Here is a 19299-nt window from a genome sequence, read left to right on the forward strand (position 1 = left end):
GAGATGTGAGAGATTTGTGATGTTTAGCGTGTTTGGAGTGTGTAGTTAATGTGTAGTGTAGAGGATAGTTTGGTGTTGTGTGTCAGTAAAATGACACGACTGCTGAATAAAAACAATGATACACCTGCTGCTGTCAGACTTGCAGGTATCAGGCTGTGATGTTCTCCTTTATAGTGGACAGAAATTATTTTTTTGGAGTGGCACAAATAATTTGTGTGGCATCTTACTGAATGCAGAACAGCTGTTCTGTAAATAGTTTGAAATGGTTATAACAAAGGGTAAAAGGTAAATGGATGCAAATAACTTTGTTGTTTGCAAAACTTGTGCAGAGGATTTTAAAATTGACAATTTATATTTACATTTAAAGTTATGAAATATTATCATTAAACATGTTTGTTGTTGTTACATTGAAAAATATAACTTTTTCTACTCTGATTTTATGTTTATGTTTTTTGTCTGATTTTAGATCAACTGCGTTAACACAGTATGTCAAAAATGAAAACATGACTGTAAATTCAGACACGCGAGGTTGTGCTGAAAAGGATGAGACCAAACAAGGCAAAGGAAATAGCTTTTAAAGGGAAAATCAAAAGTAGTTAAAAATGACCAATTACACCCTGGACCTCAGAGGGTTAAACGTTTTTGTTTTTTTTAAGTAACGCAATAGTTACTTTTCAAGTAATTAATTACTTTTAGAATATTGTAACTCAGTTACTAACTCAGTTACTTTTTTGAAGAAGTAACTAGTAACTATAATTAATTACTTTTTCAAAGTAACTTGCCCAACACTGGTTATCTCACCTGGTGACCTGTTTATGGAAGTCAGTCAGCTGTTTATGGGTGACTGTCACGGCGCCGCCTGACGTCTCCTTCGGTAAACCTTTCAGGGCGCTCTCTAACCAGCGGCAGAACGTCTGCAACACAAGGACACCATCATCAGCACCTAGAGTCACCCGACACCCCCAGCATGCACACAGGTTTGAGATGCCCTACCACCTACTCACCGGCCGGTCGAACACCATGATCTCCCACAGCACCTCGGCGACGTCAGGTAGCGTGTACGGCGGCAGACAGAAGCAGCATGAGTGCATCAGCTGAGTGACGAGCTGCTGGCCGTGCTGCTCCATAGCCTGACCTATCAGACGCTTTCTCACCTCGAAGTCCTCCTCGTGCTGCAGACCCACAGGTGTTAAGGTGAAGCAGACTCCTGTGACATTACTGGCGTTTACAGCACGTTTCCATTAGACTTACATCGTTGGCGACTCCTGTGTGGATGAGGTCTCGGACAAACTTCATCACGCTGCAGTTGGCGTCTCGGTGGTCCAATGAGGTGGCGGCGATGGCGCACTGTATGATGTGAATGATGATGCTGCTGCTGAGCAGTGTGACAGGACTTCGCTGGACGAACCTGAGCAGAAGAGGATAACGGGTGAAAACGGGCAGAGCTACGGAGCGTGGCACCATCGGGCTCAAATGGGCGGAGCTTCAGACTCACCTGGTGGCCAGCCTGAAAAGGTCATCCACAGTGTCAGGGTGATTCCTTAGACCGTTCGGCTGCTCCAACAGCTGGAAGGTCGGCATGCAGAGAGCCTGAGGAGGAGGAAGCCACACCACCATCATCATCACTGACCAGCTCAATGAGCACATAACAGAAAGGTGGAGCCTCAGTGCCCAGGTGTGCTCACCTGTAGCATGTCGAGTAATCCCTGTCTGCAGCCCTCCTCCATACCGTACTCATCCACCAGGATGCTGCCCAGGTACAGGAAGCAGGAGTGTGGGTACACCTGATACACGCCCACCATCTGACAACAACACACACGTGATTGTTTCATTGGAAACAAAACAACACTGCATCACCGGGGATCACAGATTCTCTCTAAACCAATCAGAATTGCTGACACTTTAGTCACAGCGCCCCCTGGAGTCTGGCAAACTGCTTTGAATCTGTTCACAGATGATTATTTTGTGTGACAAGTTTCAACAACAAACTTTATTTGATTGATTACTGATTGACTACATCATGGTGCACATACTCAAAGCCGACTGGAAAAGCTCTGATCAGCTGTTCTGGAAGCTCAGAGTTTATTTTTAAACTCAGAGCTTGTTGAACCTGCTTCCTGCTCGCTGTCCGATATGAGGTCTCACCTGTGTGACAAGCGGCTGCAGCAGGGAGGCGGAGCCTTTCCCGACACAGCGCACAGCGAACCTGAGGCAGCGACAGCAGCGCTCCACGATGCGGTTATCAGCCTGGTGAGTGTTCAGAGTCTCCGACAATACGGGCCAGATCTGCAAGTCACATGACCAGAGGTACCTCTATCACATCTATTCAAATCACTCTATTCAAATCAGACTTCCAGGTGAGTGCAGGTGTGTTACCTCCTGGATGACTTTCTGACACGGGTGAGTCTGTCCATTCTCGACGATCGGGTTTGTGTGTCTGCAGAGAAATGATGTGTCCACCGTCAGCTGTTTCATTAAAGTTATACTGGAAGTGAACAAACAGGAGAACTCACCTGAAAATCACAGCCAACCTGTCGAGCCACACCGTCGGATCAGCTGATTTACCATTTGTGGACTGCTCAGTCAGAAGCTAAAACACAAACAAGTAAACACATAAGTGAACAAACAAACAAACAAACAAACAAACAATCAAACAATCAAACAAACAAACACACACACACCCCTCTGACCTTCTTCAGAGCAATAACCTGAACAGCACACAGGTCGCTCAGACACTCTGCGATCTTCTCCAGAGGAAGTCGAGCCAGGACCAGAGCCGTACCTGTACAGGTAATAGTACACTGATGTGATTACACATGAGCCTGCTGCATCTACACCACTCATAAGGATAAACCTGTGTCAGAGATTTAAACCTTGTACCTTCTAAATGTGACCATAGGTATCTGATAAATTCAAGGCAGGTACAGTACAAATATGTGATGATGTCAGCGCAGGTACCTTTGAGCAGGCCGACGGCAGCCTCTGTGGAAAGGGCGAAGGAGTCTAGTGAGCGAGCGATGTCCAGCAGCCCGTGGAAGTGCTGAGCCATGTGATCTCTGCACACGGAGCAGATGTTGTGGATTGCCTTTGCTGCCGCAGATGCCAGCGGTTTCTCTCGCAGACCTTTCATCAGGTAGTTCAACACAGAGTCTGACAGGAAGTACAAAATATTATTCAGTATTCCCAGACGCACCTGTGAAGCTACGACATCCTGAAAGGCAAGGAAGTTAAAACATGGCTGACTGCATCATCAGGACACTGCCATTGTTCAGGATCATTCCTCCGTACCAAGGAATCTGGGATTCCTGTCCACGACCTCGCTCATCTCGCCAACCAACTCGATACTCGTGTATCTCACCGCCATGTGAACGCTCTCCGGAAGTAACACAATCTGCTGCAGCACCTCCGTGAGCGTCGGGTTGTTCTCCCTGAAATCCGACATGGAGAACATGTTTACTTGATGAACGCGTCTGTGAGAACTTCCCGTGGCAGTGACACAGATACTCACGGGTCGACGCTCTTTGCGATGGAAGCCATGATGAAGAGGACGGCCTCTGTGACCTCCCAGGGAGGATTCCCATCTTTCAGCGTGGAGTACAGCTGAGGACAGGAAGTGATGTTAATGAAAGAATAAAGGTGAAACAGATCCCACCTGTCAGCCTGAAACCACCTGAGGATTAGTTACCTGAGCGAAGCACTCCACGGAGCCAACCAGGAAGATGACATCTTTAACAAGGTCAGACACCCTCATCCGGAACTCGCCAAAGTCGTCTGTGTCCTCCGGGATTCCCTCCTGTGGACGGAGAAAAATTCAGACTAAGATTTCATGACCTGAACACCTGAAGCCAACACCTGTGGGTGGAGCCAGAGCTGGAAGTCTGACAGGCGCTGACATTTTTAGTTTGTTTGTGTTCCTGACTTCACATTCAAAGTGATTCACTGATTACTGATCACTCACGGTGAACACACCTGTGTGCATTATTGTGGACCACCATGGAGACAACAAGGACAGGTAATACAGTCAGGGTTCAACTTACAGCAGTGTGTTCAAACTCAGCATCATAAAAACTTTACACAGAAGGATCTGGAGCCAGACTGCAGCATGAAAAGGTTCAGGTTCTGGTTCTTACATGATCCGGATCGAGCTGGCAGTGCCGGGCCAAACAGTGGAGAAGCCTCTGGATGTACGGTCTGAAGATGGCGTGCAAAGTCGGGTCGTTGATTTTGTACAGGTGTTCCCCAAGACGGTACCAGAAGTTAAAGGAGATCTCCACCACCTGGACCACAGAGAACAGAATCACACACAGAACCATAACGCAGACCAGACAGGCTGACATCCGAATTAGAACACACAGGAGCTTCATATGCCATGTCATATGCAATGCCATGGGGTGTGTTCGTACCTCGTACTGGGGGTGTCCTGCACAGATCAGCAGCAGCTCCAGGGTCCTCAGGTCTCCCATGCCCTGTCCTGGACTCCTGACCGTGGTCTCCAGGAAGGTCTCGCAGAGCTCTGTGAAGATCCTGCAGTAGTTCAGCACTCTGAGGATGAGAATTGAACACGCGTGTTACTGACAATATGTAAACAACACATGAATGCCACAATCAGAACTAGATTTGTCCTCACTTGTCCAGATCTTCTCGGGCTACTGCCATGTGATAGGCCGTCTCTAGTGTCAGGACGCCCTGGAAGAGCTGCAGCGCCAATGCAACGTTGGTCTCCACGTTTTCTATGGCGTAGAGCGCAGAGCACACACAGTCGGAGGACGCCTCGTGGAGGTTGGTAGAGGTTTCGTCCCTCTGCTGTGGAGACAGTTTGGGGTAACATAGAAATATTCACACGATTCAAGATCGAGGCTCACGTGATCATCAGATCATTGACGGCACTCTCACACTTACCAGGACCTGGAAAAGCACCATGAGCAGCTGGTTGCTCGCCATGAAGTTGCTGTCGAGGACGCCCAGGTTGAACCAGCTGCCCAGACAGCGAAACACCTTAATAAGCATCTTCTCATCATTCCCCGTTTTCTCCACGCAGGTTGTCTGAGGACAAATAAAGTCAGAGTCCTGTTTAAATAAAGATTAGTGACATCATCAGTGACATCTCCGTTTTTAGAGTGATAACAGTTTCCGCCACATTATCATTATGGTTTTATTACTAGCCACACCCCTACCTTAATGACAACATGCAGCTAATGTGGCAATCATGTGACAGTTAAACAGCCACTGGCCTGGTGAACAGATACGATCAACATTCAATGGTGTTCAGACAGAAATATTACTGAGCTGTCTGACAGGTGAGAGTCAGACAGGTGTCTCACCAGCAAGGTAACCACGGTGCTTGAGTAGTACGCCAGGTCCTCGATGATCTCCGTCCTCCGATTCGCTCCGATCCTAAGCGAGCGGCTGTGAACTTCCTCTGGGAGCACGGTGAGGATCTCTATGAGGAAGAGCATCGAGCTGATGTCATTGTTGTACCTGAGAAGGGGCGGAGACAGAGGAACAGGTTAGTCACTGTCCAGCTTCAGAGAAAACATTGTGTTAGCCGATTTTGTGAATTCTTACTTTTCTATCAGTGTATGAACACATCCTTTCCAGGACGCCATCTGAAGGGCAAGGTCAGCGATCGCCAAAGCCAGCTGAGGGAAAGGGTGATGGTCTGAGTTACTCAAGTAAGAACTATCACAAACAAACTTCCTGTTTTTAAACCCTGATGATGTCACTGCAAGTTCAGCTTACTTTTTACAGTTAAACCCCCGCCCTCCGACGAGGTGTGATAACAACCACACAGATGTATTAAAGCAGGTGTTAACCAGCTCAAGCCAACATTAAACATCACAGGTAAGAAATATTTGATGATTCTGATTGGCTGATTCTGTTACAGGACACATTCCTCTTAACTGAAGTGATAATCAGCTGTTTCCAGGGAAACCCCACTGAGACAACTTTACAGCCGAGTACAAAAGGTGAGGATCAGTCAAGAGTCAATGAAGTCCTATTGACTCCGATGCTTATACCGCCGGAACAGGTGCAGTTACCTGGGTTACAATGATGGGTGACAGGTCCTTGAGGTTTTGGATGTGCGTCAGCAGCGAGTCTCGCAGTGCATTGTGGGTCTCTGGCGGGAGCTCGTAGAAGCTCGTCTGGATCTTCATCTTCATTGTCTGTGCGGCGAAGTAACACGACTCCACGTCCTGTTTGAGCTGCAGCAGCTGGTCTGACACCTCCCAAGCATACATCTGAGGAAGAAGTGATGTCATAGCGAAGGATGGGAGAAGAAAACAATCGACACAGCATAACATTATGATATTTTGTCTATACAGGGACACCAAACAAAAATAAATAAACTAATTAAAATATGAACAAGAGGACTTCTGACTAAATTGAAGGAGGCAACTTTATCAGGTAACTGCTGTATCATCTCAAACAGATTGCACATAATTGCCAACTTGACTCTATTCAGTTGCAGAGTGACTCGTATTACGGCAACATTTATGCAGGTCTTAGTGAAATGTTGGTGAGCTTGGTAAGAAAATAAATGAAGAGATGATGTTACATTGTTGTATAAAACAGGTACTAACAAAGTTTAACTTTGACAACATAATCTACAGTTTAAAGGTGGTGATTGCGAATATTACTCTAATACTCGCACACTGTAAAATGTTAAAAAAAATCTTCAGTGAATTATTTTCATAAGATTGAATCGTGGGCTGTCTGCTGATTCTGCTCCTTATCATTAATGCCCATCAGCCACTCGGGAGAACATCTGACCAGAACCAGAAGCCTCACGTTTCCAGCTAGTTGACATTACAATGAACCGTTTGATCTGTTGTCCCCAAAAGACCAACCACCTGACTGAACCTGGTTCTCTTCAGGTGTTCTCCTCAGGTCCACCTGAGACGCTCGAATTAGTTCTCACGTGACTGAAGGCTGTGAGCTGGGGCTCCACAAACACTCCACTGAGCATGCTCACTGATCAGCTGACTGCTACAGGGGGAAACTTTCACCTGCATAACTTCAGCCCTCACGCACAGTGGCTGACCTTTTACCCCAGGTCACCTGACTGTGACCATGCTAACATGCTACCAGCTGAATAAAAACAAACAAGCCGGAACCGCAAACAGGAAGTCCAAACACAGGCAGGGGAGCGCTTCATTTACTCACCTGCAGCAAGGTGACTCACTCACTCATTCACACACACACTCTCTCACACAAAGACACACACACAAACAGAAAGAAACAAACAGACACACACACACGTGCGCAGGCAGGCAAAGTAACATACAGACAGCTAGCAGTTAGCATAGCAGCTAGCTCGGCATGTTTTCCTCCATTCATTTTCTTTAGCTTAGCTGTTATGCTAACGGAAGCGGTGGCTCCTCTGAGACTGCGCACTACACTTCACCTGTGCGTTTTCACACAGGTAAAACCCTGAGATCCGCTTCACACAGATCCCCGAAAACACGAAGCGACCTCCGCCCGCCCGGGCCTCTCCCCCCCGCCCTCTCACCGATCTCTGCAGCTCTCCCAGCCACAGCGAGGCGCGCTCCTTCCCGGCCGGGTCCGGGTCGTGGTACAGGGCCTGGACCGCCTGGTACACCAGCGCCAGGCTCGGTTTGCCGCCCTCCATAGCTCGGGTCAGACACAGGGACGCGGTGAGGCAGACAGCTCGGGGTCCGGGTGCTCGGATCCGGGTTCAGGGTCCTAAACGCTCCGAGAGCCGACCGCCATCTCACAGGCTTTCCGCTGCAACGGCAATCCCGGTCCCACCGGAAACACGGGCACCAAAAGAAGTTCCGCTTTGTCCTCCCGGAAGAAGACTTCTGTGAGAGGGCAATTAAAAAATAAAATGATGAAATAAAATGCAGCATATTAAAATAAAACAAAACTAGGGACACAATAATAATACGATACAATAAATTACAATGCAGTACAATAAAAATTAATTTGAATTTAATGACAACTTATCATAACCATCCATCTTCTGCTTCACACCTGGGTTTGGGTGGTGAGGGCAGTAGCCTGAGCCAAAAAACCCAGACCTCCTTGACCCCAGTCACCTTCACCAGCTCATCCAGGGGGAACACCGAGATGATCCCATTTCAGCTGAGAGATTTTATCTCTGAAGTGAGAGCATCCCTAACAGTGGCGGTCCTAGCCTGTTTGGCACCCTGGGCGAACACTCCCTCTGGCGCCCCGCCCTCCCCCCCACACACAAAACATATTAAGGATTGTACATTAACATAAAACTGTTGTACACACACACACACACACACATATGAAGAGAGAGAGAGTATGCATAGTATGCAAACAGCTACCAAACAGCCATCATAATTTGTCATACAATGAGAACAGGACGAATCAACAACTGACAATGACTAATTAATATTATAATCTGTAACATAATGTATTGTTTGGAGTTTAGTCTGTTACTGTTGCTATTTTTACCATTTCTTCTTGGAGCAGCTGTAATGCACATAATTTCCTTAGGGAGTAATAAAGTATTCTGATTGTTTCAGGATGACCTGCCATTATTGAACTTTTCTTGTCCATCTTCCATTGGTTTTAATTTTGCACTCCAGTATGAACACATATCCCCCAGCTCGAGGATCACCACAACATGATCTAACACACCTACACCTTAGTTCACAGATTCACTTTGTCTAGGGTTTATTTCTGACACAACCCAGGATTCAAATCATGAATACATAATGGGCTTGGATTTACATCATTATGAATGAAATGTGCTCTATTTGGAAGCAGCCGGCCCCCCTCCCCTTTCGATGGCTTATGTGTGTGAGACTTTAAATCAGGGGTGTCAAACTCAAATACACAGTGGGCCAAAATTCAAAACTAGGACAAAGTCGCGGGCTAACATTAATATTTATTGAAAAAAAAATCTTCCTCCAGATACCTATGCTTTAAATCATCAAACTGTAAATTTTAAATTTTAAATTGTTATCAATTCCACCATCAGGCCGGTGTCTTTCTGTGTGGAGTTTGCATGTTCTCCCCGTGTTTGTGTGGGTTCCCTCCGGGTACTCCGGCTTACTCCCACCGTTCAAAGACATGCAGCTTGGGGATAGGTTAATTGGATAATCCAAATTGCCACTAGGTGTGAATGTGCGAGTGAATGAGAGTGCGAATGATTGTCTGTCCCTGTGTGTTGGCCCTGCGACAGACTGGCGACCTGTCCAGGGTGTACCCCGCCTCTCGCCCTATGACAGCTGGGATAGGCTCCAGCGCCCCCCCGCGACCCTGAAAAGGATAAGCGGAAGCGAATGGATGGATGTTATTGATCCCTTTACCCCTGGTCCTAAAGTGTGTATTTATTTTCTTACTCTTCTTATATATAGTGTTCGTTTACTTGCACTGCTGTAACTGGAGCCTCGTCTCTCTATATACTGGACTGTATGTAGCGGAGATGACAATAAAGTTTACTTTGACTTCAGCAGCGAGCAGGCGCACCGAAGGCTCTCGCGCTCACATTTCACATATAGAATTTAGAAAAAACATCGGTGCAAATTATAAGTCTGTATCATAATGTCTGGTGTTTTCATGTTTGCTGGTTTGTTTTAATTTTGTTTTATTTTGCGAGTTGGTTAGATGCTGCTCCAGCCAGCCAGTGAATCCCCCGCCGCCCCGCCCTCTCCTCTCTGCGCCGCAAGCAGCAGGCGCACCTGGCAAACGGAGGGCGCCCTTACTCCCAGCAAATGGGCGAGGGAAAACCAATCGGTGCCTATGCCATTCCCAATATGCGCTGGCTGACGTCGGGGCAGCATGAGTACTACGATGCCCGTGATGCCGCCCCCCACCACGATGCCGCCCCGGGCAACCGCCCGTGTCGCCCGTATCTAAATCCGCACCGGCTCCTTTTAATGTGGAGGAGTAGCAGCTCTACTCTGAGCCCCTATCAAAAGACTAAACTCCTCACCCTGTCTGTGACAGAGAGGCCAGCCACACTTCAGAAGAATCCGAATAGGGTTTATTGCCAAATGTTGAGCAGATTGAGCAGCCCTACCACCGGGCCCCCCAAGCCAACAGAGCTCCATGGATACTTGGGACACAAAAGTCCTCCACTACAGCAAGGCGATTTACGGAGGGGATCGTACACGGAGGAGTACAAATAAAAATAAATATGTTCACAAACATTTACACTTGAAATGTTTGTAATTACTAAATTAACATGCTGAACCTGGATATTGAAGAACCTACACACATTTAAAATCATCACATTTAACCCTGAGTGTGTGTGGGTGTGCAGTCACACTGTTTCAGATCAAACAAACTTTAATATCAAAGATAATCTGAGTGAATACAAATACACTTTGGATCATTTCGTTTATTAGGGGAACATGAACAAGTAGCAGGTACAATGTTAGTTTCATCACTGACATCAATGTTAAAGAGTTTTACCAGTGGCAACATCTGCTCAGCTTCATTTCTGATTTTAATGAAGGCTTGGAAGTTACAGACAGATCAACAACAGCTGATGATATGAGCTAAAGTTCTTATGACTGACATGTTTCTGATGCTTCCAGATTTATTTTTTTTGTAACTAAACCAAACCTGATGCAGGCTGTGGCGACTACTCTCAGGTAGACTGACAAACCTTGGGTTCATTTCTCGCATTCATCTCCCACTTCCTGTGACCTCTGACCCTGACTAATGATGTCAGTATAAATGAAGCCCTATAAGGAAAAGAGATCCTGGATAAAGAGACGTTCAGGGACCTGATGACGTGCTCGGAGCTCTAATGATCGAGTCGAATTTAACTGCTCTAAAACCCAAAGAAACACGGCAAGTCATCTGTGAACAAAATTTAGGGCATTGATTGATCAATAAGTCATTTTAGTGGGGCATTTTTATTCACAGAAAAAAACTGCGCTGCTTGGAGTTTGATTCAGTTTCAATAATCAGAAGTTTGGAAGTTAAAAACATTTCTGAAGTTATAACTGTAATAACAGGATAATAAATCTGATGAATAATAGTGTGCCTCAATGCTCCAAAAAGGAATTTTATTAAAAAATAATAATTAAACCAAAACAGCTTCTGAGTTTCATTTAAATGTTTGAAGTAAAGTAATGATTCACACAATCAAATTACTTCATTGATCAGCAGGTTCTTTTTTATTTAACAGACATTAAAGATGAAAATAAATAATACAGGATACATGAACACCTGAGGCCACTGTGACCTTTAGTGTTACAGCACAGACTCACAACAAACAGAAACCTAACATTAAACAGTGAAAGCAGCAGACATAATCTCCGGTCTTCATACCTGAACCACCAGGAGCTTAATCAATAATCCATAGTAGCAAGTAATCAATAGTCAATACATCAGTGATTAATCAGTCTTTTAAGGCTGCAAGTCACCTCCAAACTGAGGTCGTATCATACCCATGCTCCATGCAGCTCACAGCCTGGTTATGATACAGCCCCCGCTCTAAAGGTCAGCAATCATTACAGCCATTGATCAATCGATCAGTCAATAAATGTGTCTCCTCTTCAGTCTGGTCCAGGATGAAAATGGGCAACAGAAGTGGAGACGGTGCAGTTTCTTCTTGTCCGCGACGCTCTCCGGACTCTGAGCAGGAGAAGTGATGAAGGTTGGAGGACAGCTCCTTCTTAAAGGCTCAGTGTTCTTCCTCCTCCTCTTCCTTATAGTCTTCCTCACGCTGAACCCCTTTAACCGTTTCAGTGGTCGTGAGTCTTCTAATCTGACTGTGTGACGATGTTTTAAGGATTTGGAGGATTGAGGAGGATCACCTGGTCAGGTAAATCTGAAATATCCGGATTACATCGGAAGTTGAGCACACGGAAAAACAAAAGACTCTTATTGGATTTAGATCCGTCAGCCACCTGCTGCTGCTCTTCATCATCAGGCGTCTTCATCGCCCTGCAGTGGGCCTGACAACAGCTTGTGTTTATTACACTAAAAACTTTATAAACCCATCACAAATCATATCACACAGCAGGGACTTACCTCTTCATCTGTAAGAAGGATTTTTAGAGTTGGCAGCAGAGCAACAGTCAGCTCTGTTGCCTCACTAAAAGAGATCTTTGTTTGAATCTGTGACCTGTCCAAGTGTACCTCGCTTCTCACCCACTGACCTCTCCACAACAGTGAGCTGGTTGGCGGGATGCTAATGTTTCTAGTTATTATGTGTAACCAAACTTAAAGAGTACAGATAAATCATTTAGCATAATTAAAGTTTTACTGTCATGTTATTGGCTGTTAATATGATTGCTGTTGTAAGTATGTGTTGATCACTAACAATTTAATTAATTAAATCAATCATTAAATTAAGTTTGTTTGGAAAAAGAGGGAAAACTCATCCACTGACCACATGGTTCTAGGTTCAATTCCTTGGAGTTAAAGGGCTAATCCCAGAGCCATTTACCAAAATAATAAATAAATATTTAAATAAGACGTGCATGCGACTGCGGTCACCTTTAAAGCACAAAGTTTTTTTTGAGCAGTGAGGTGAACTCGGGTGGATCTGTGTGTTCACAGAGAAAACCTTCTGTAAGCAGATTAAGGAGTCAGAAGTTCTTAATCCTGAAACTTTAGAAAAATCCCAGCAGCATAATCTTTGCTGTAAGTGGTTTATGAGCGTATATAAGAGGCTGACACAGCGGCAAAGAGCTCAGGGTCACAATGGGAAAACACTTCCACCTGTACGAGAACATCTCCAAAGTCAGTCCCTTTGAGGGGCCCCAGTATTACCTGGCCCCTGTCTGGGCCTTTTACCTGCAGGCCGCCTTTATGGGTTTTGTTTTTTTTGCTGGCACTCCTTTAAACTTCATTGTTCTCGTGGCGACGATGAAGTACAAGAAGCTCAGAGTCCCACTCAACTTCATTCTTGTCAACATCTCCTTCTCCGGCTTCATCTTCGTCACCTTCTCTGTCAGTCAGGTGTTCTTAGCCTCCATGCGAGGTTACTACTTCCTGGGTCACACGCTGTGTGCTCTGGAGGCTGCTGTGGGCTCCGTGGCAGGTAAGCCACCCAATCCATCGGCAGGATGTGTACAGGTGTGTGCAGGTGCAATGGTGTGTTTCTCCCTCCTCCTCAGGTCTGGTGACCGCCTGGTCTTTGGCGGTGCTTTCCTTTGAGAGGTACCTGGTCATTTGTAAACCGTTCGGAGCCTTTAGGTTTGGCTCAAATCACGCTCTGGCTGCAGTGGCCTTCGCCTGGTTCATGGGCGTCAGCTGTGCCTGCCCACCTTTCTTTGGCTGGAGCAGGTACTGTAGGCATCAGGTGATTCTGGCCGTGTGTGTCCTGCACAGGTGAGCTGACTGTCTGTGTTGGTAGGTACATCCCTGAAGGGCTGGGCTGCTCCTGTGGACCCGACTGGTACACTCACAATGAGCAGTACAACACGACCAGCTACATACACTTCCTCATGGTCACCTGCTTCATCATGCCTCTCTCCATCATCATCTTCTGCTACTCCCAGCTGCTGGGTGCTCTGAGAGCAGTGAGTCAATCAATCAATCAATCAATCAATCAATCAATCAATCAATCAGCCAGCACTAAGTGATTAACTGAGTCTCTGTGCTGGGTGTGTGTTTGGAGCTTGAGAACTTCACTCCATTAAAGCTTAGCCTTGTTGTTTCCTCTGCAGGTTGCAGCCCAGCAGGCTGAGTCAGCCTCCACCCAGAAGGCAGAGAAGGAGGTGTCAAGAATGATCATCGTTATGGTGGGGTCCTTCGTCACCTGCTATGGCCCGTACGCCCTGGCAGCTCTTTACTTTGCCTACTCCACAGATGAAAACAAAGACTATCGACTTGTCACCATCCCGGCGTTTTTCTCTAAGAGCGCCTGCGTCTACAACCCACTCATCTACGTCTTCATGAACAAACAGGTGAGCACACTCAGATAACACAGTGCAGAACGCAGGGTTTAGTTTTTCGCAGCTTTTCTCTGACAGTTTGAGTTGTCCCTGCCGCTGAAGTGATGATGAGTTCTTCTGTTCTGTTCTCAGTTTAATGGCTGTATCATGGAGATGGTGTTTGGAAAGACAATGGACGAATCCTCCGAAGTTTCCACAAAGACTGAAGTGTCCACAGCTTCTTAATGCTCACACCAAAGTGACACAAAGAACTTTTAAGAGGGCGTGACTGAGCTGAAGAGGACCTTCACAGGTCAGAGTTTGGAGGACGAATGTTTCCTGTATTCTCATCGTTATGTAAATAAAGTTTATACGTACACACGATCAGCTGATATCTATGTTCCTGTAGAACATAAGTGTTTAGATAAAAGGCAAAAATAAACATTAAAAACAGTGAAGTGTCTTTCTTTAGACTTTCTGAATAAAACGTTCACGAAACCAAACTCTGAGTTTCACTTTTTTTATTTATTTTTTTATTGATAAACAAGTAAAAATGCGACAAAACTCAGACTTTGTCTGTAGATTTTTTTAAGCTTTAAGGCAGGGGTGTCAAACTCAAATACACAGTGGGCCAAAATTCAAAACTGTAACAAGGTCGCGGGCTAACATTAATATTTACTGAAAAAAAAAAAAAAAATCTTCCTCCAGATTTATGGACTCAAACAAGTTTTGCTGAAAAACTGAATATGGAACAAGCAAAGCTTAATACTAAACAATATATATATTATGGTAGTTGTATAATACCAGTAGGCCAGCGGGCCAGAGTTTGACACCTATGCTTTAAGGCATCTTTAAATCTTTATAAAAACCATTTGTTATTTGCTCCAAAGTGGCAACGCTCTGAAGGACGAAGCGTAAAACGTTTACGTGAGATTTTTTTCCAAATGACCAACACAGCTACGACAGTAAGGCGCTCTCACCTGAAATCACATGAGCACTCCTTTTAGTCCAACTGTGTCCCAATGACATAATTTTCTTCAACGCTAAATGAAATAAAAGTGGATTTTAGTGAAAATGGCGGGTCAGTGTTTTACGCTTCTGTACTGCAGAAACTCATGAGGAGCAAAAACACATACGAAAAATAAAAAAGTCTGGCCTGAACATCAAAACTGTTTTTTCTTCTTTGGCTCTAAAAATAAATTATCTCCATAAAGTTTCCACCAAAATTCAGAAGCAGTTTGTTCCAGCGACGCTTCAATCATGTGACCTTCTAGAACTCGTCGTGTCGCAGTAGCGCCTCTCCAAAGTCTGTCACCTGACTTCCGACAAACACCTCATGCTTGTCCAGAATCTCTTTCTTGCTCAGTTTTCCATCCTGAAGACACAAAAATCAGCTGTTACACATGCAAGCAGGTAAACCGAAAGCTGCGAGGGGCGCATTTGGTTCAGCCTCACCTGGTTGGCATCAGACTCATGCAGCAGATGTTGGGCTTCGGCCTCGGCATGGTCATAGTCAGAGGGAAGGATCCAGTCCATCGTCTCCTCTTTGTCCATCTTCCCATCCTTGTTTTTGTCTCTGAACTCCGAGAACTGCTGACGCTCTGTCGCCACCCACTCAGGCTCCTCCTCGCCGTCCTGAGACATGTACATGTCACCTACGACAATTCAATTCAGTTTGTTTATATATAGCACAAATCACAACAACATTTTCCTCAAGGCAATACAATAATACAGAGAAACTCCAACAATCATACGACGCCCTATGAGCAAGCACTTTGGTGACAGTGGGAAGGAAAAAACACCCTTTTAAAAGGAAGAAACCTGCAGCAGAACCAGGCTCAGGGAGGGGCAATTGGACGTGACAAGAAGTGACCAAACTTAGAAGAGGAACTTAAATCTGTTATCTGTTTGGTTACAGTCTGTTCACACACGCACGCACACACACACACACACACACACACACACACTTCCACCTAACAAGCACTCTGATTGGCTAATCATAAAAAGGAAAGCTGCAGCACACAGAATAAATTCAGCCGCAGGTAAATTTTGTGGTATTCAGCAGCGAGCTCGTCACAGTGCTGCCCCCTGCTGCCTGACATCACAAAAAGCATGCATAGGCTCCATGAGACCATCACTGTCTAGTCCGTCTGTCAGGAGAAGGTAAAGGCCTGACCTCCTGACCTTCAGATCAGCTGCTTCCCGTTTCCTCTAATGCTCCACCTGATCGATAAAACCTCACCGATATACTCCTTCAGGTCGATAAACCCGTCTCCATTCTTGTCGATGTCTTCGATTGTTTCCTGTGACAAAAAAAGAAAGTTAAATATTTGAAACAAAACAGTGGGTCACATGACCCCACAACATCAGTCTCACCTGCACCACGACGTCCTTCATGTACTCGTGTTCTTCAGGATGAAGAAAAGCAGTAAACTCCTGTTTGTCTGCGATGAGGTCTCCATTCCTGTCTGCGACCCGGAACCTCCGCTCGTCCCTCGACATCATGTAGGTGTAGTTGTACTCTGGTTCCTTTGGAGGGTCATCTGGAACCAAGCAATGAGAGACCTGATCAGATTGATTACAGCACAATAACATTTATCAAAGAAGACCTAATAACCTCAGATGGAGTCCTGACCCAGATAACTGCCGTATGTCACGTTCCTGTACTCGTCCCAGCTGATGCGGCCGTCGCCGTTCAAGTCGAAGTCTTTCCACTGATGCTCCACGCTGTCATAGATGTGCTTCCTCTGAGCATTTCTGATCCAGGCCTTCAGCTCCTCCTCAGAGACGAAACCATCGCGGTTAGTGTCAATTTTATCCACGATGATGCTGCAGAGACACGAATTACCAGAGCGCAAAGCCAAAAACAACATCTTTATGAGAGGCAACAAAAATAAAGACTAGACTTGAGAAATATCTAACCTAACTGAACCCAAACTGAGCTCACAGGTCCAGGAAATACACTGGACTTTATTTTAATTGTATTGAGTTTTCTGTGAACACAGCTGAGCTGAGTATGTGAGTTGAAATTGTAAAGTTTCTCCTGCGTCTGCAGCAGCTGGAGGTGGAGACGATTCGACCAGTGAGGACGTCTATTTCCTCACGGTCAGCATGACACAGCTACAGGAAGTGATTGTCTGAATTTCTCATTATGCCCTGTGGACCCTGGCCCTGCACAGCGCTCAGCCACAGTCTGATCGGGCTGTACTTCAATGTGGAGAGCCGAGGCCGGCCTGCTTCTCTTCATCACTCAGAAAAACCAGGCGAAGCTTCAGATGACCTGAACTCACCCGAGTCTGCGTTGGCTCTCCTCTGGAGGAAGTTGCTCAAAGGTTTTGGCCTCCTCTTGACCCAAAAATGCTTCGTGGTCGTAGTCGAAGTTTTTCTGGTCGTCATGCTCAAGGGCGCTCAGAGGCTCCTCATGATGGACCCGACTTTTCCTCTCTGTGGGCTTACTGCTGCTGCTGACCACCACAGCAAGGATGAGGAACACAAGCACTGGACGCACCATCCTGACACACACTGTGACACACATACAAAGACACAGACATACGCACGCACACGCACACAGAAACAAAGTTTACGTTTTAAGCTTTAAATTCTTCTTTGAATATTTTCACTCACAGTCAGCTTCTCTCGCAAACGTCAGTCACATGATAATAAACTCTGGTTTTACAAACATCACAGTTTCTGTTTAATATTCATAAAACTGCTGATTGCCTCAAACTCGCTACAGCTGATGGAGCATCAGCTCACCTGCTCTCCTCTCACCTGTGCGCGTGCTACTCTTACACCTGGCGACCGCTGCTCTGCTCGTTCCTCACACCGAGCTCCGCTGTCTGCGACCCCGCGGCGCCGCCTCTGGGCCTCCGCAGCCAATCAGAGCCCGCGTCAGACTTTTCCCTTGACCTGATTGGTCCACCTCAGTTATACGTCATGCTCCCTCGGTGATGTCAGAGGGTTGCTGTCCGCGGACTCTTTTCTCATTGGTCCTTCTTCACGAGAGGAAAGAAGGAAGCACGCATGCCACGTCCGCAGACCCGCGCGCTGACATACAGGGGGCGGGGCGGAAAAATCATGAAGTTTAAAAAAGATGAAACTTTATTTCCTGCAGATTCTTTCATTCACGTTTATTTAACTGCAACTTTAACACGTGACCCCCACTGTGGTTATCCCCAATAAAACTTTATCTATAATCTCACGTACAAACAGCAACATTTAAATAAAGTAAAAGTACTAATAGTAAAAATGTCTTATGACCTGTTTGTCGCTGACTTTTTAATTTATGTGATTCTTTTTATTTGGCTCATTAAAATCAAAATTTGTTCTTTGACCACAGTCAATTTCTGACATAGCATCCTGTTTTTTAGGGCAGGGATAGCTCAGTAGGTAGAGTGGTGGCCCCATGATCGAAAGGCCGGTGATTCAAATCCACTGAACAGCTACCCTGCGGTACCCCTGAGCAAGGTACTGTCTATACACACTGCTCCTCGGGCGCCCAATGGTTGCCCACTGCTTCACTGAGTGAATGGGTTAAATGCAGAGAGGAATTTCCCCAAGGGGATCAATAAAGTATACTTTCTTTTTTTCCAAGTTTCGTACGAAAATGATGAGCTGTGATCTTGTAAGTTGTTTTAAACTTAAGCAAAGTGCAGCAGTAATAGGTGAGGCCCTCTGTGAGAGACTGTAATCAAAAGGTGGCGCCGTGTTGCATTTAAGAACGCCCTCCATCGGAGTTCACTTTGAATGGTAAAATCCAATGGCAGACTCAGAGCTTCAGGGTGGAGCTGAAGCATGCAAACATCATCCCACGAATCTCTGGAGAGAAACACGATTTGTTTCTGCACAAAGATTTCCTTAAGTCTGGCACCCACATGGAGTCGTCTCGTTATTTAGTGTTTGCAGTGGGTCTGGGGTCTGCTTGTTCTTGCTTTTCTGTACTGCAGATTCTTCCATAATCAGCAGACTGCAGCCAGGTCTGAGGAGAGGCAAACAACACCAACTGGACTGAAGGTCACCCATCAAAGCCCTCATCAGACCCTAACCCTGACCCACCTCAACTTCTATCACCACCTCGTGGCCGTGCTCAGGCACTGCACTCTGGATGAACCCCATGTCTGAAATTTCTTCCAGCCTGCAGTAAACTGCTAACTATTGTCAAACCACCTTGGAGCAACACAATCATTATACTTCCCCTTTCACTGTCATTTCACAACATTACAACAGTGTTGCAGAATTAGCCACAAACCCTTCATGTTATCAGCCCTGCAAAAGGAGACACACAGCTCTGTGCTGATTCTGCGCTGCATCAGAGAGCTGGTTTTCCTGGAATGCCAAACTTTATCCACACATCTTAAAACAATGTCAGTGTCTTGGAATAAAGCACTCCAGGTGTTGGCAAAAGTAAATTGTGATGGCTTTACTGATTATCCATCACCATGCCCTCAACACTGCCATCTTC

The 19299-nt window shown here is 45.8% G+C and overlaps 3 protein-coding genes across 5 annotated transcripts in view; 1 reads left to right on the forward strand and 2 right to left on the reverse strand.

Annotated features, from left to right (window-relative positions):
- The window catches only part of tnpo3 (transportin 3), a 9349-nt gene extending 1555 nt beyond the window's left edge, over positions 1-7794 (reverse strand). The window contains exons 1-21 of one of the 2 annotated variants that reach the window (XM_005734219.1): positions 7511-7794; positions 6039-6239; positions 5566-5639; positions 5322-5478; positions 4900-5043; positions 4628-4803; positions 4404-4542; positions 4131-4277; positions 3686-3793; positions 3509-3600; positions 3289-3428; positions 2959-3150; positions 2691-2782; positions 2514-2590; positions 2377-2437; positions 2146-2286; positions 1686-1802; positions 1496-1590; positions 1252-1408; positions 1005-1172; positions 802-914 (exon numbers count right to left, since the gene is read on the reverse strand). In XM_005734219.1, the coding sequence (XP_005734276.1) occupies positions 802-914; positions 1005-1172; positions 1252-1408; positions 1496-1590; positions 1686-1802; positions 2146-2286; positions 2377-2437; positions 2514-2590; positions 2691-2782; positions 2959-3150; positions 3289-3428; positions 3509-3600; positions 3686-3793; positions 4131-4277; positions 4404-4542; positions 4628-4803; positions 4900-5043; positions 5322-5478; positions 5566-5639; positions 6039-6239; positions 7511-7630 (2711 nt within the window). In that variant the 5' untranslated portion in view covers positions 7631-7794. Of the gene's footprint in view, positions 1-801; positions 915-1004; positions 1173-1251; positions 1409-1495; positions 1591-1685; positions 1803-2145; positions 2287-2376; positions 2438-2513; positions 2591-2681; positions 2783-2958; positions 3151-3288; positions 3429-3508; positions 3601-3685; positions 3794-4130; positions 4278-4403; positions 4543-4627; positions 4804-4899; positions 5044-5321; positions 5479-5565; positions 5640-6038; positions 6240-7510 lie in introns of both variants that reach the window. The other variant, XM_013911178.1, reaches the window with a different exon arrangement.
- A 4869-nt stretch (positions 7795-12663) lies between these two features.
- opn1sw1 (opsin 1 (cone pigments), short-wave-sensitive 1) lies at positions 12664-14092 on the forward strand. The gene is made up of 5 exons (XM_005734220.1): positions 12664-13003; positions 13080-13248; positions 13319-13484; positions 13632-13871; positions 13992-14092. Exons 1-5 carry the CDS (start codon positions 12664-12666, stop codon positions 14082-14084), a joined length of 1008 nt encoding a protein of 335 aa, XP_005734277.1. The 3' UTR covers positions 14085-14092.
- A 562-nt stretch (positions 14093-14654) lies between these two features.
- Positions 14655-17686, reverse strand: calua (calumenin a). Of its 2 annotated transcripts, none has more exons than XM_005734221.2 (7): positions 17610-17686; positions 17129-17360; positions 16474-16667; positions 16215-16381; positions 16081-16141; positions 15294-15493; positions 14655-15213 (listed from the first exon to the last, which is right to left on the reverse strand). In XM_005734221.2, the coding sequence occupies exons 2-7, from the start codon at positions 17347-17349 to the stop codon at positions 15109-15111; spliced, it is 948 nt and encodes a 315-aa protein (XP_005734278.1). In that variant the 5' UTR covers positions 17350-17360; positions 17610-17686; the 3' UTR covers positions 14655-15108. The 2 variants fall into 2 exon arrangements, with proteins under 2 accessions (XP_005734278.1, XP_005734279.1); XM_005734222.2 differs by having other exon boundaries at positions 17595-17686.
- Between the last annotated feature and the right edge of the window lie 1613 nt (positions 17687-19299).

This window comes from Pundamilia nyererei, unplaced genomic scaffold (assembly GCF_000239375.1).
Source record: "Pundamilia nyererei isolate P.nyererei 1_Seehausen unplaced genomic scaffold, PunNye1.0 scaffold00057, whole genome shotgun sequence".
Classification (NCBI taxonomy): Eukaryota; Metazoa; Chordata; class Actinopteri; order Cichliformes; family Cichlidae; genus Pundamilia; species Pundamilia nyererei.